At 39.0% G+C, this 16,612-nt stretch overlaps 1 protein-coding gene and 1 long non-coding RNA gene across 2 annotated transcripts; one reads left to right on the forward strand and one right to left on the reverse strand.

Moving 5' to 3' along the window:
- Positions 1 to 797: 797 nt before the first annotated feature.
- On the forward strand, positions 798 to 5,650 carry LOC120565649 (cytochrome b-c1 complex subunit 6, mitochondrial). The gene is made up of 4 exons (XM_039811563.1): positions 798 to 958; positions 1,329 to 1,370; positions 2,414 to 2,575; positions 5,430 to 5,650. The coding sequence occupies exons 1-4, from the start codon at positions 914 to 916 to the stop codon at positions 5,460 to 5,462; spliced, it is 282 nt and encodes a 93-aa protein (XP_039667497.1). The 5' UTR covers positions 798 to 913; the 3' UTR covers positions 5,463 to 5,650.
- A 3,825-nt stretch (positions 5,651 to 9,475) lies between these two features.
- LOC120565650 lies at positions 9,476 to 15,930 on the reverse strand. The gene is made up of 4 exons (XR_005640274.1): positions 15,851 to 15,930; positions 11,390 to 11,512; positions 10,915 to 10,986; positions 9,476 to 9,587 (listed from the first exon to the last, which is right to left on the reverse strand). It is a non-coding gene; the product is annotated as an uncharacterized LOC120565650 (long non-coding RNA).
- Between the last annotated feature and the right edge of the window lie 682 nt (positions 15,931 to 16,612).

A 16,612-nucleotide genomic window follows, 5' to 3' on the forward strand; every position in this document is an offset into this window, starting at 1 on the left:
TTAGTGCGTCTTTTTCAAGGCTGCAGCTCTAAAAGCACCCCCTCCTCCAACCATCTTGTCGGTGATTGGCTGGAACGTAGTTTGTTGTATTTTGGTGCACAGGCTGTGCCCCTAGTGTTTGTTTGATGTTTACGACCACTGTGTTGTCTCCCGAGACCATGCTTTTTCACAGTGTATTCAGCTAGTGGATCAAGGAGAGATGCCTACAATTTGAGACAAAAATGAAATTGCGTTGAAACCATAGTGGAACTCATAGTGCACCTTTAAAGAAAGATCAAAAGTACAAAGCAGCCCTGTATGGACAGCGGTCTACATACTTTCTGCCACATTTTTGATAGTAATTAATTCAGCTGTTGTAGTACTACTTCTCATCACACGATGGTAGTATCGGGCTTTATAATTGTGGGAAGTACACAAACCACATGTCTGCCAGACTTCAAAATAAAACGCATTTATCGCCTAATTTAAAAAAAATAAAAAAACTACTTAGTGATTGGAAGGGTAAATGTTATGGTATTTGTTGTTATAGCTCATGCTAAAAACCTTTTGGTTATTCTACACAGCCTGTTGTGCCTCCATACAAATGTTTAAGATCGTATCAAATAGTTAACCTTATGTTGTATCTGCTCGCCACTAGCTAGCTAATTGAGCCAGTTTGTTGGCTTCAGGCACGGCTAAAAATAATTGACAAAAGTGTACGGTTATTTTCATTAACGCTTTCAATGATGATGTCTTTATTTTCACGCTTAACCCATAGACTATAATTTAAACAAAGTTGAAAGGGAGGTTTGTTGTGAAAGTCCAATGACCGGAAACTGTGACTGTCGCTAACTTGTTAGCTCTTGTGACCTGCTGTGTCCTCCAACACTCGAGATTTGACAGCCGGTCATTTAAGGACAAGAGCACCAAAATCATGGTTTTTGAGGAGAAGATGATCATGAACGGAGAGCCCGAGGATGTTAGTAGCTTTGACAGAATGAAGACAATTCTGTTATGCCAGTAACGTTTGGTTATCTTTAGCTAGCAAGCTAACACATTACGGCTAGCTATCTAAGCTATCATCATAGCTACATAGCTAGATGTATGCATTATCGCCTACCTTAGCATTTGCCAGCGTTAATATTTACATCGTCGTTCAGAAACATTATGAGGCTTATTAAGCAGCAGAATCGACATTTTATTCTAGTTCGTCGTTGCTAAAGCTTTCTTGCTAATTGTTGAATGTGTAATTTATACCAAAACGACAGCTAATAACTGTCTAATAGCTGGGAGTGAATTAACGTTATGTAATAGATTTTGTCACGTAGCTAACGTTGTGTCTGTTTTAGGAGGAGGAAGAAGAGGAAGAGGAGGAAGAGCAAGACATGGTGGTACGTTGCAGATCCACATCAGAATCAAAATGTGTTAACTGTCCCTCTGTGAGATTATGCGTTTGATCACGAGTCTGACCGCCCTTATTAGACTTTTTTTATTAAATATATCAAATTGTCAAGCAAGAAACTGACAAACATGAGAAACAAATGTGTAAAAGAAAGAAAAAAAGGTGCTGTAGACAATTTGAGGTGAGTTTTTGTCTCTTTGTGAATAAAAGGAGTTATCACCTCTGAATCCCCCTCATCCACTCGGTTATCAGTTTGTGAGGCACAGCTAGTGGTGGTGTTCTGTCGATCTATGCTGCCTTGTCGAAAAATGCTACCGTAGCGCAAATCGATAGTAGAGTCTATCGAGTCGCGCTGCCCTATCGAAATGTGCTTCCTTATGTGTTCCCATTTCCAATTGTGCAGGCAGGCTGAATCCCATAGAGATATAACTAACAGTATTGACATCTTATGTTTATTTGAGAATATTTTGATACTCCATTATATCTTTATTGAATATTTCAGTGGTAGCATATTCTGATAGACAAATATACCCTATCAAATAATGCTCCCCAACAGAATCATTATATATTGCACCACTACTCACTCCATGTGCGCACATGGAGTGACAGTGCGCACTGTCAGGAGATAAGGAGCATATTTTGATGTTCTATTAAATTATATTTATTGAATATTTCAGTGGCAGTGTATTCTGATAGACAAATATACCCTATCAAAAGGTACAATGAATAAATTATTCATTAGATATTACTCCATGGTATCGACCGTATGTTTCGACCGCAGGGTTGCATAGATTTATGGGCGGGGAATCAGACCATGCTTGTGGGTCGTGCGCATGCGCAGAACCGCTAAGTAGCACATCTCGATAGGTAGCATAGATCGATAGAACAGTGTGGTGGTGTTTAGATGTTCCAATATTTAGCTCCCGGTTGATAGCAATGGGGCTGGTGAGTGTAGTACTGACTGAATGCGTGTCCCCTTATGAAGGACACTCATCAAGGTACATATTCTGAATGCTACATATTCTGTTTCAGGATCCCCTTGAAACGATGCGACAGAAGTGTGAAGAGACAGAGCACTGCGTTCACACTCGGGAGCGTCTGGAGCATTGTGAGACCAGAGTTGGCTCCCGGTCTTCGACGGCGGAGGATTGTACTGAGGAGCTGTTTGACTTCCTGCATGCTCGGGACCACTGTGTAAGTGTGACATTTGCCAGTTGTATCAAGCCCAAAGATTAAAAATTCACCCCCAAAGAAGTCAAGCTCCATGGGTAGGCATTTTGTGTGTTGTGTAATAGCTTGGCTAACACTAGTTTTGCCAGCGGTAGGCCCTAAAGCTACATTAACAACAGTACTAGTTCATGCTAAGCTCTGTCATTTAGAGAGCTCTGTCTCAGCCACCTAAGCATGTTGTTACTTTTAATGTGTCATTTTCAAATAGAATGTGATCAATATTCTTTTGTCAAGTTGAGTTCAGTTGATAAATGTGGCTTGCAAATGATACAGTTGACTCATGATACAAAGTTGTATGTATTCTACTCTTGCATTGCCAGATCCTACTCCACAGCGCTGCGGAGTAAGGTCTGGCTACACCACACATACATCCTGGGATAGGAGAAAACAAATTCTCTGGGTTGTTTGCATTTCTGTAAACCAATCACAATCGTCTTGGGCGACACTAAGCTCTGGATGCAGCGACAGTGGCTCTGCAAAATAGTCTCGGGAAGGAACTTGTTTTGGTGGGACATTTGAGCCTCGCAAAATAAAATGCCACATACAATATTAAAGGAAGTTAACTGTTCACACAAAATAGTAACGTGAGCTATTCAAATTAGCTGGATACATGGTTACAACATAATTTGCTCTTACCAGTGTATCGATGTCTGTACTTCGTTCAAAGCAATCCCCACCAATCCGTCCCAAAACGTCCCATTTATATAGTAAATTCCGCAAACATATTCTTTGTAAATCTTTACAATCCAAAAAAGAACCAAGCAGGCCTGCCTTGTTGCATGATCCAAATTTGCTTAAAAACTTGCCATTTTCAGCTTGTAGCTTGCTAGCTCCAAGTTTGTGGTTTCCCAAAAGGAACAGAGTTAGACAACGGCAACACGCAGAGAGCAGAACGCGATGGATATCAGCCAGAGCATCTGTCAATTATCCTGGAAGTGTCGTTGATCTAGACTACATGTATTCCAGTAAAATCTCTTTTTATACAATAAGTTAACTGGCGGGCACATGCAGCAGCAGGAAGCACCTTTTCCTCTAATTAAGGGTTTATGGTTTTATTGAAATACAAGCTGTCCCTTTTATTCGACAGTATATCCTTACATAACAGAAAGAAACTGTACTGTAAGATTGCCCAAAAGGTGCATGAAATTACCATTGCCTTTGCATGTTATTCACACATGAACAACCCAGCAGTTCAGTAACATGTAAGGGCCGTCCACACCAAGAATGGTAACTATAAACATGACTAATACTATAACGATGTTAGCATCCTCACTGCTGAACGAAAACAGTGGCGTAAAGCACGCAATGCACACTCCTACTGATAAAAATACATAATACGCTAATAGAGCAGACATTGCAACGTAACATTATAGGAATGTCTGTAGTAATATCCTACAAATTCTTGAATTCGGGTACATTTCCGCCGACGGGTGTGCGGGTGTTGGATATGTGCAGATCACCGGAACAGACGCAACGACACCTTTTGGGACAATATGTCTGACTCCAAATGAAAGACTTATGTATCCCCGCGCATTCGTTAAATTGGAATTACATTGATCCTAAGCAAGAGCCAAATAAGACGATACGATAAAGTAAAATACATGTGTTTAATCAGTCAAGCATCGGAGTTTCGATACACATATCTGTGGGATCACAAAGCACGCAAAGACTCAGTTTCCCTAGCAACAGACAAAAAGCCAGAGCCGGTCCACTTAGCTCTAGACTGTCTCACCTTGTGAGCCCCGATCTATTCTTCCCCTCATCTCTTGTGCTTTCATTCTTGGGGCCCCCTCTTCTTCTCCCACACAGGGACTGTTATCTTCACACAACACAGGGTGGGGGCCACTGTATTATGTCTCGCCTTCATTTGCTCTCACGCGAAGTGGTACATTCTGCTCCTGTTTCACTTATTACTACTCAATGTACTTTGCTCAAGGCCACTGTGACCCTAACTATCTTATAGTTATGGCTTAAGCTAAATAAGCATACACCAAAACACACTTTGTCTCTTATGGAAACCTTTTACATTCTTATTGTATTTATCTGCAAATAGTAAGAACATTATTCTACAACTCTCAGTGGTTTCTGTGACATGATAAATACTTTCAAAGTACTAAATACACAGATCTAAGCCCCAGTGAGTGGAAAAGTTGCGCGACTGACCCACCTGTGTTGTACAAATACATCATCTCTCCGCAGTGGTTCCAGTCGTGCCATGTTGTAAATTCAGATGGATTTTGATTGGCTGTCAGTGTTTCTAACGTTCATCAAATCAACCTAAAAGTGATCCCATCGATATCTCTCGCCACTGTTGTTATTGGTGGGGTGTGGACTTCACCATCCACCTGAGTAAGAACTGTTTTTAAAACTACATATGTAGTTATTGTTCTTGGTGTGGACGGCCCTTAAGATAAGATAAGCCTTTATATGATGGAATTGTTTATGACCTGCATGTTACAAACCTTAACTTGAGTGCTATTAAAGGTCCCATGGCATGACCATTTGAAGGTTTTTTTAACATTAATATGAGTTCCCCCAGCCTGCCTATGGTCCTCCAGTGGCTAGAAATGGCGATAGGTGGAAATCTCATTGTGGGACTGGCTCTAGTGGCTGTAATTCTGCATCAAGGCTGAATTTCGGGAAAGAGACTTCAGATAAAGTATTAGGGGACCACTGAGGCCTATATAAAAGCTTCCAAAGAGCACCATGTCATGGGACCTTTAAAATTTCTTAGTGACATGATTTGAAGCAAGTAACCCTGCCTTGCAATTCATGTATTATGTATACATTAATGAATTTCCTCTTATGTCCCCTGAAGGTGTCACACAAACTCTTCCATTCGGTGAAATGAAGTCCCCCTGTTGCACCACTGGCTGATGGCATTCTTCAAATATTGTATTATGAGGAGAACATGGTTTTAAATACATCCATTTGTGGATCTACTATATGTTATATGTGTTATAACTTTAAACGTATACTATACTGTATCTGTTTGTGTGAAGAAAGTATTTCATTAAAGTAGATGGCTTAAAAACCTTACCTTGTGTCACAAGTGTATTTTATTACTATAGAATCAGAATCAGAAAATAATTTATTGCCAAGTAAGTACAAGGAGTAAGTACAAGGAATTTGCCTTGGTGGATGGTGCATACATAAACGTATAAAACATATTAATAGGAAATAAACATTAAATGAAGAAACTAATATGTACAATATAGCTGTTTAACAATAAGAATATATATAATAGAATCCAATACTTCCTAAATTATTTTTGTTAAGCTAAGCAAATCCTTTTCCATATTAAATTGAATACACTACAAAGACAAGATATTTAATGTTCAAACTGATAAACTCTATTGTTTTTTTTGCAAATATTCACTCATTTTGAATTTGATGCCTGCAACAAGTTCCAAAAAAGCTGGGACAGGGCCATGTTTAGCTCTGTGTTACATCACCTTTTAACAACATTCAATAAGCATTTGGGAACTGAGGACGTTTATTGTTGAAGCTTTGTAGGTGGAATTCTTTCCCATTCTTACTTGATGTACAACTTCAGTTGCTCAACGGTCTGGGGTCTCCGTTGTTGTATTTTGCGCTTCATTTTGTATTCTCTGCATTTTCAATGGGAGACAGGGATGGACTGCAGGCAGCCAGTCTAGTACCCACACTCTATTATTACGAACCCACGCTGTTGTAACACATGCAGAATGTGGCCTGGCATTGTCTTGGTAAAATTAGCAGGGACGTCCCTGAAAAAGATTTTGCTTGGATGGCAGCATATGTTGCTCCAAAACCTGTATGTACGTCTCAGCATTAATGGTGCCTTCGCAGATGTGCAAGTTACCCATGCCATGGGCACTAACACACTCCCATACCATCACAGATGCTGGCTTTTGAACTTTGCACTGATAACAATCTGGATGGTCCTTTTCCTCCTTGGCCCGGAGGATCCATGATTTCCAAAAACTATTTGAAATGTGAACTCGTCAAACCACAGCACACTTTTCCACTTTGTGTCAGTCCATCTCAGATGAGCTCGGGCCCAGAGAAGCCGGCAGCGTTTCTGGGTGTTGTTGATATATGGCTTTCGCTTTGCATGGTAGAGTTTTAACTTACACTTGTAGATGTAGCGTGTGAACTGACAATGGTTTTCCGAAGTGTTCCTGAACCCACGTGATAATATCCTTTACATAATGATGTCGGTTTTTAATGCTTTTAATGAGGGATCGAAGGTCAGGGGCATTCAATGATGGTTTTCGGCCTTGCCGCTTACGTGCAGAGACTGCTCCAGATTCTCTGAATCTTTTGATGATATCATGGACTGTATGATGAAATCCCTAAATTCCTTGCAATTGTATGTTGAGAAACAATCTTAAACTGTTGGACTATTTGCTCACGCAGTTGTTTACAAAGTGGCGAACCTCGCCCCATCCTTGCTTGTGAACAACTTAGCCTTTTGGGGATGCTCCTTTTATACCCAATCATGACCAATTAACCTGTTCACCTGTGGAATGTTCCAAACAGGTGTTGTTTGAGCATTCCTCAACTTTCCCAGTCTTTTGTTGCCCCTGTCCCAGCTTTTTTGGAACGTGTTGCAGGCATCAAATTCAAAATAAGTGAATATTTGCAAAAAACTAAAACGTTTATCAGTTTAAATATCTTGTCTTAGTATAGTGTATTCAGTTATATATAGGTTGGAGAGTTTTTGCAAATCATTGTATTCTGTTTTAATTTACATTTTACACAACATCCCAACTTCTTTGGAATTGGGGTTTGTAAAATGTAAAGACATTTAGTTATGAAGGCCTCACTACAATTTATTACCAGTTTGAAAACAAAAACTTGCTCTTTTCATGCATGTGATTATTACAAAAGGAAAACAAAGAGAAGGTATTTAAAAAAACTGCACAATTTAATTTGCTCAAGTCCTGGCTGAAAAATTAGTCACTAAAATGAGTTTTCTTTTGGAAATGCTTCACTATTAGCCGAGACACTGGAGCGAACAAAGGATGCGATGATGTCACTTTAGATATGAACACATTTGATCCAAGTGTTGCTATCTGTTGGCAAACATGTAAATTTAACAGGGTCAGTTGTATACTTTCTGCATCTGGTTAGACCTCGTGGCCATGACCTTTTTTTGCTTTATCTTTAACTGTAGTTACTCATCCTCTTCTTTTTTTACTCTCTTTGTGGCTCTTTTCATTTCCTTATTCCTTTAATGTCTTTCCTATTTTCCTTTCCTTTATTTTTTTTTCTTTCCTTCTTTTTTTCTTTTTTTTTTTTCATTCTTCTCTTCCTCCTTTTCACTTCCATGTTTCTCTCTCTTTCTTTCTTTTATTCCTTTTTATCCTTTTTTCCTTTCTGTCTGTTTTATTATTATTCCACTCTCTTCCATTTCCTTTCTTTCCTTTGTGTGTCTCCTCTCTTTCCTCTGTGTCCATTTCCTTTCTCTTTCCTTTCTTTTTTCCTTTTTTTTTATTTTTCTGTTCTGTTCTTTCCTTTTTGTTCTTTTCTCTTTTTCTTCTGTGTCTTCTTTTTCCTTCCTCTCTTTCTTCTCTTCTTTCTTCTCTGTGTGCCTTTCCTGCTCTTCTTTCTCCTCCTTCTTTCTTATGTGTCTGTTCTCTTTTCTCTTTTTGTGTATTATTGTTGTGTGTGTATGTGTGTATGTTTGTGTGTGTTTTGTGTGTGTGTGTGTCTTTTTTCTTCTCTTCTCTTTTCTCTCTTCTCTCTCTCTCTCTTCTCTCTTTTTTTTGTTTCTCTTTCTGTCTCTGTCTGTTTCTCTGTCTCTCTGTGTTTGTGTCTTTTTTTCTCTCTTTTCTTGTCTGTGTTGTGTTTTGTCTGTGTGTGTGTGTGTGTGTTGTGTCTTTGTGTGTGTGTGTATATATATGTATGTGTGTGTGTGTGTGTGTGTATGTGTGTATGTATGTATGTATGTATGTGTATGTGTGTGTGTGTGTGTATATATATATATGTGTGTGTATGTGTGTATGTATGTGTGTGTTGTGTGTGTGTATTGTGATGCAGTTGTGTGGTGTGCTGAATGCTGCACATGTGTTGTCAAATTAATGAAGTTGTTTTCTCAATTTGCTTGTGTTTTGTCTATTTGCATGTGTTTTCTTAAGTTGCAGGGCGTTTGCACCTCTCAGCCACAGTAAGTAACTGTGTTTTGAGCACATAGAGCTATATTTTGCAAGCACGCATTACATTTTGAACAGGAATTAAAACTAACTCGCAAAAAATTATTTTGTTTGAGCAAACAAAAACCTATTCCGTGCTCAGTAAATGTATTTGCATGTTTGCTATTATCCATATTAATGTGCAATAATAACCCCTCTCACGCAGTTTACTAATTTGCCCTCTCAAAAACTCTTTCTCTGCGTGCAGGTAGACGCTGCTGCGCTCCGGGCATGTCCCAGATAGCAAACAGTCATTCCGTTGTTAACATTAAATCCTTGAATCAACATTAAACTCTGATGTTGATTCTACAACATTTTGCACCCTGTTTTAATATTGAAACAATGTTGAAATCCTGTCCATAGATCAATGGTATTTCAGTTATCAGGAATATTGAAACTTGAAATTTCAACTGAACTAAGGATCAATGTGATTTCAGTGGAATTTCAATTGTTATTAAGCCATAGAAAATGATTGCTAGGCATATGGAAATGTAATGCCCTAAATTAAATAGCTAATAGATATGAATATCCTGCTTTATCTACAGCCAGGATGTTAAAAAGTGATGGAACATTTGAAAGCTTGTATGCCTATAGTGTAGCCTAAAATACTGACCATACCACACTATTTAAGGTAAAACAAATTCATTTTATTAGCCTCTTATTTCATCATTTCTCCTCTTTAGCCTATTTACAGTTCTCTGACGTTGTCGTCCAGTCCATCCTGCCTGGTCCGGCGCATGCCTGGGCAAAAGTAAATTGGGTGACGGCGTCTGTCTCCATCTGCTGTGTACGAGCATCTAAAACAGAAAATACAAGCACAATGCAAAAAATTAGGCTTTAAGTTAAACACAACACCTACATATATGCACCCTTGGAAACAAATTCAGTAGCCCAGGCCTACCGTATTTTCCGCACTATAAGGCGCACTTAAAAGCCTTTAATTTTCTCAAAAAACGACAGTGCGCCTTATAATCCGGAGCGCCTTTATATATGGATCAACCTCTCGGATCACTGCCCCGTTGACGGGACACTGCGTCGCTGTAACCTCGATAAAACTTCCACTCATTCGCGTTTTTATAACTTTAAAGCATTAAATATTCAAAATATACAGCCATGCGACACACCAATTGAAAGCTTAGCCTCTAATGATTAATTTAAGCCCACATACAAAGCATACGATGATTTATAGCAGTTACACAACTGTTACAAAGTAAACAATTTACAATAAAACAATTCAGCCATAATCTGCGCAGGTGTCGAGAGTGCATCCATACCTGATTTCGTTGTCCTTTCAGCAACAAAGTGGTATTTTGGCCAAAACTTGATTTTCATAAATCCACAAGAGTCCAAGGAAATGTAATATCCAAGCTTTATAATCCAAAACGATCTGTTCGCCTCACAATGTTGAAGTTTCTGGCCGAATCACAACGGAAAAACGCGTTTTCCATTTCCGCACTTGTCATCGCTGCTAGCTTCTCTGCCCGGCTCGCTACATGATCGATGTGGGCGGCCCGTATACGCTCCCTAAGCTTCAGTTCGGTAGCTCATATTAGCCAATCCGTTCAGGTTTGCCTCTGATATGGCCAATGGAAGCTGGACAAGCCGATGACAACATGTCAGGGACCACGTTGAGACGATCGCCATTTCTCGGACCGCTTAGATTTAAATGCTATAAGGAGGGAGTGAGGGGAGTTGTCAGAACGCTTCATAAAGTTTGACTTTATCTGACGGTTTTGTTGACATTCCCTTTAGCACAGCTCCATCTAGTGGATGCATAACGCAACCCCAGTCAAACGTTTGACTGCAGTATCTTCTATTCTATGCGCCTTATAATCCGGTGCGCCCTATATATGAAAAAAGTTCTAAAATAGGCCATTCATTGAAGGTGCGCCTTATAATCCGGTGCGCCTTATAGTGCGGAAAATACGGTAATTGCCAAGCCTATCATGTTTTCCCTACATTCAAAGAACTTTTCAAAATTGCCCAAGAATATGTGCATGGGTTCATTTGAATTAAAGGGAGGCAAAAAGGATAAATAAAAAAGGATCCCCCCCCCCCTCCCCCCGGACACACCCCAACACACACACACACGCATGCACACACATACATAGACAAGAAGGTTACCTTTTTACTTGCTTCAGTCCCTCCTGCAGATGATATCTTTCTTTTTTCCCTCTCCGCCTGGCATTTTCCTCTCTACAAACGCATTACAACACCATTAGAGCAACAAATACAGTCACATCCAAACAGTGCCTTGCCAAACATCAGTTCAAGATTTTTATGCTAAGACTAGCGCTAGCAAACATTAGCTAACATGACCTAATTCTAAAAGTTGTCCTCAGCAAAATCCAAAAGCTATAATGCAACTACAAATGGAAATTCAGTCATATCCTATCATTTCCTTGCCAAACATAATTTCCAACTTGATCTGTATCATATTCTAAGAAGTTACTGCTAGCTAATGTTAGCTAACATGAGCTATTTTTAAAAGTTGTCTTAAGCAGAATCCAAGAGCATGATGGACACTAACCATCATGTTAACGAGTAACCGTATTTGATTTGGTACAATTCATTCATAATGAACATTACATAAGCTTACCTAATTGTATGGGTCCCAATGGTCCAGAAATGAGATGTGTCCTGTGCAGTACGTTGGTCTACCACCCGATGATCTCCCGGTCAACCAAAAGTCGATGGATTTTCAGTCATATTTCCCGGTCAACTATATATCAATGCATTTTCAATCATATTTCCCGGTCAACTATATGTTGATGGCTTTTCATCAACACGTCGTTTCCCTGTCAACTCTAAATCAATGACTTTTCAACACATTGGAAATATCGCCCGGTAAACCAAATATCAATGCTTAATCAATCATAAAGATAACTATAGATCAATGTTGTTGCCATCAACATTAATAACATCAGGTTTCATTGATATGGTAATGGTGATTCAACATTTATTTTGCATTTGAAATTTCAATATCAACCATAATGATGATTCAGATGGAAAATCAGTATTTATTCAATGTTGGCTTGCTGTCTGGGCATCTCCTCTCTCTCTCAACGTCTGCACTCTGTGCGCGCTCATCTCTAAACACGCTCAAATTTTCACAGCGTTACAAGTGTGCCACAAAACCAACCAATCAGAGAATTAAAGGTCAATTCTGATTTGGCTGTTTGTCTCCAATTAGATCGCAATTAGCAGGAAACGCATATCTACAGGGAAACAGTCTTTGACACAACACCTACAGTGATTCCCCAGCAAGCTGTATTTCTGCTGTTGCCAGGGGGTACTTGGAAAGATTGTGGAGCAGCAATTATGATTTATTTAAAACAATATATCCGCTAAAACCACTCAACACAGATGTTTAAACATATAGCGAAGTAATCAATGGTAGAAATAAATAGCTAAAAGTAGGCCTACCGACTTAACAGTTCAAATGATTAGCTAAACGTAATGGATGACTGTTGAAACATTAACCACACTTCAAGTAGTAGGCCTAGCTAGTAGAATTTCTGACCAAACTAACCTAAATGTTTACAGTTTGCATGAAAATGTAAGAATATTCACTTTAATATAATAAATAGTGTGAACACATTGGGAATTGATAGGGCAGATATGTGAGTTAATATGACAGGGCTGTGGGAGAACCTCAGACCAGAAAGGTTGGAAAGCACTGATCTACAGTATTTTATATTATTGACCTACCGGTATATTGGTATATTACAGACATGCCTTAATAGTTGTTAATCATTACACCATTGTGTTGTTTGAATTACATTAACATATCTCCATGTGTGACTAAAGTCATCCTTCAGCAATCTAACGTTAGCCCAGCATGGATAAAGTCTATGCATCCAACATACAGCCACATGTAAGAAGTTTGTAATACTGGTTACATAGTTATCGTGTTTTATTAACCTTAATTCTGTTTTCCAAGACTATATTATATTGGCTTGCAAAGTAGCTATCCGTTACTAATGCTAACGTTGGCTAATTTATGTCAAAAACCAGTAGTTAACTAATGTTTCTGCCAAGATATGGTTTCATTTTAAATACATTTAAAAATAAATAAGAATATACTATGCACAGTGGAAACGCATGACAACGCTTGACGAGTCTTACAACACCTCTCTAGTCTCCAGTGAAACCATATCTTGGCAGTAGTTGGCTAACGTTTGCATTTTGAGATAAATTAGCGTTAGCAACGGATAGCTCCTTCGCAAGCTAATATATCAACAGAATTCAGGTTAATAAAACACGGTAATGTAACCAAAATATTAAACTACTTACATGTGGCTATAATGTGACATGTAGGTAGGCCTACTGCTGTTCAGTCTCGCATTGCAAGGACTAACTTCAGGGCTCTCAAGTTTTGAAGACAGACAAGAGTGACATTCTACCCCCAGTCCTCCTTCTCCGTTGCGAGACCTAACTTAGTGCAGCTAACAGTGCTGCGAGGCCTGTTCAGATGACCTATCGGCTGCATAGACTGCTGCTGTGTGCTAAATTAGCTAGGTTGCTTGTGAAGGATGAGTCAAACTAATGTTAGTCACACAAGGAGATATGAGTTAAAAAAAACAATGGCATTATAGGACATACAAATATTAAGACATTTCTGTGATATAGCTAAGTCAATAATACAAAATGCTGACCGAAATGTGTTTTTAATCCAGTAACATTGGTCAAAGAGCTCCACTGTGGTCCGTAGGTCTGGGCATCGTTCAAAATCTTTCGATCCGGTGCCAATTTTGATACCTCAGTTTCGATACTTTTTTCGATACCATATGTTTTTAAAATCCATTTCAACATCAACAAAAATACATTAAACACAAAGCTTTTATTTTCCAACTTAATTCTGAATCAAAACCGTTATCAAAATGTAAAAATTCTGGTAACACTGCTCACTCAGAGTAACATTAAAGTTGCCTTGCCTTACAAGCTCAGCCTGTCAGTCAGTCATCAGGGCAGAGAAACCACCGTTGTGCCTGCTTGTCTAAGAGGAAGTGTAATGTCAACATCACCATGACCGCTTTCTGCTCGCCATATCCTATCACAGCAAACGCTGTCTGCGTGAAGTTTTGAAAAACTGTAACCACACTTGAAACCACTTTATCGGCATTGCTGTGACTCACTGTGACTTCAACAAAACTACAGAGCCGACGACGTAGTATACTCTGTGCGTGTGTGTCGGAGCTCTGCTCTCTCTCAGTATGCAGAGAGGACATATAAGCTTGCGCTTACGCGTTCAGGCGCTTTTAGAACCGAAATTTGGCACCGAAAGATTAATAATTTTTCAATTTATTTTTTTTTCGGTGCCATAAAGGTATCGATGTTCAGTGCCCAGCCCTAGTAGTCCGTATGTGCTGTACCAGTATCCTGACCAACACGTGTAAAAAGACTGTTCCTCCTAGATTTTTGTTTCCTGCTACTTGTAATCTAATTGGAGACTAACAGCCAATCTGAATTGACCTTTAATTCTCCGATTGGTTGGTTTTGTGGCACACTTGTATCGCTGTGAAAATTTGAGCGAGTGTGTCTAGAATTGAACGCGAACAGAGTGCAGAGGTTGAGAGAGAGGGAGACATGACCGGAGCGCAGCAGCATCTACCGGAGCGCAGAGAGAGTTTTTGAGAGGGCACATGAGTAAACTGCGTGAGAGGGGTTATTATTGCACGTTAATATGGATAATAGTAAACATGCATATACATTTATTGAGCACGGAATAGGTTTTTGTTTGCTCAAACGAAATTATTTTTTGCGAGTTAATTTCTGTTCTAAAAAGCAATGTAATGTGCTTTCAAAATATAGTTCTCTGTGCTCAAAACATACAATTACTCGCTCAGGAATGAGGCACATATATAACGCCATACACTTGACGAGTCTTACAACACCTCTAGTCTCCAGTGAAACCATATCTTGGCAGTAGTTAGCTAACGTTTCTGCTTTTTGAGATAAATTAGCGTTAGCAATGGATAGCTCCTTCGCAGGCTAATATATCAACAGAATTCAGGTTAATAAAACACGGTAATGTAAACAAAGTATTAAAAACTACTTACATGTGGCTATAGTGTGACATGTAGGTAGGCCTACTGCTGTTCAGTCTCGCATTGCAAGACCTAACTTCAGGGCTCTCAAGTTTTGAAGACAGACGAGTGACATTCTACCCCCAGTCCTCCTCCCCCAGAACATTTTGAGCATTAAACACTTCATTTCCTGCATTCTGGTGAATTTGTATGCACCTATTTCTACCTTTTTTTTTTTTTTAATCAATTTATGCTGGAAATATCTTTATGTAAAGGGAAACATAGATTATCATCCAAATATAAAAACATAATGGAATATATTGCAATAAGGCTCTCAGGCATTCTGTATTGCTTTCATCTATTTATTCTCCTGTAGATCGACTTTTCTAATTATATCTGAGTCAGCACACATGTAGCCTGTAGGCATCACTTACTCTTCCCTCATCTTTTGCATCTTTTGTTGAGGAAGTAACTGCCTTAAATGTGAATATGACAATTATTCACCTCAATGATACATTAATTCATTTTAATTTATTAATAAACCCCTGGACTATAATATTGTTAAGTTTGAGCAAGATTTCTGCTGATGTTCAAAACTTTGTGCACATTCAAAATATGTGTTCTCTGAGATTTGGAGGAGTAGTGATATTTTGAGAAAAATAAAGTTATAATAGTCACTATATTTCAGAAAATAATCTACCTGCACCATAGTCTGCTGTGCATTACGTGATTGCTCTGCTGATATGGTAGATCTCAGACCGTCTGACAGACACAGCCCCGTTTGGGTCTCTGGTCTCTGAATGAGCAAACATTTGGGGAAGCGTCTGTACGCTGCTCTATGCTTTTTTTTTTTTTATCATTGGTTGTTACGTTAAAGTGGCAGACTCAACTAAGAACTCCAGGGGAGACGCGCTTGATTCCTGCCGGTTCCTAAGTTAAACCAGGTCTCTCAAGTGTCAACGGCATTATAGTACATACAAATATTAAGACATTTCTGTGATATAGCTAAGTCAATAATACAAAATACTGACCGAAATGTGTTTTTAATCCAGTAATGTTAGTCAAACAGCTCCACTGTAGTCCATATATATGCTGTACCAGTATCCTGACCAACAGGTGTTGACTGAAAAAGACTGTTCTTCCTAGATTTTTGATCCTGCTACTTGCAATCTAATTGGAGATGAACAGCCAATCCGAATCGACCTTTAATTCGCCGATTGGTTGGTTTTGTGGCACACTTGGTAAAGCTGTGAAAATTTTGAGGGAGTGTGTCTAGAGCTGAGCGCGCACAGAGTGCAGACGTTGAGAGAGAGGGAGACATGATGCTAACCCAAAGAGTACAACCATACCTTTTTTGTTTCAAACTCAATTTCTCACTTTTAACTACTTCTCATAGTGGGCTCTGAGCTAGAGTAAACATATTGTCGTATGTGTTATGAAACAATCCGATCACAATTGTTTTGTGGAATCCTATCCTCTAATCCGCTGACTTGACCTCTGTGAGTTGATTCTGAAAGCAGTGGCAAGATCAGAGAACAAAGTGACACAAATCAGGGTTCCGTTCACAGTGTTATAAAAGGTTTAATGAGACACAAAAGGATATACACATTTTCTAACAATCGCTCCATTCATTTAGATGACATTTAGTAAGATAAGAAACAGAAGGATTGTCTCAAGGTTCACACGTGGGAGGACAGTGTTACAATTTATGATACAAATAAAACAGATGAGTTCTCACTAAATGTAATGTAACATATTCACAACAATATGAAACTATAAACTATCTAAGGCAG

The sequence above is a fragment of the Perca fluviatilis genome, chromosome 9 (genome assembly GCF_010015445.1).
Source record: "Perca fluviatilis chromosome 9, GENO_Pfluv_1.0, whole genome shotgun sequence".
Classification (NCBI taxonomy): Eukaryota; Metazoa; Chordata; class Actinopteri; order Perciformes; family Percidae; genus Perca; species Perca fluviatilis.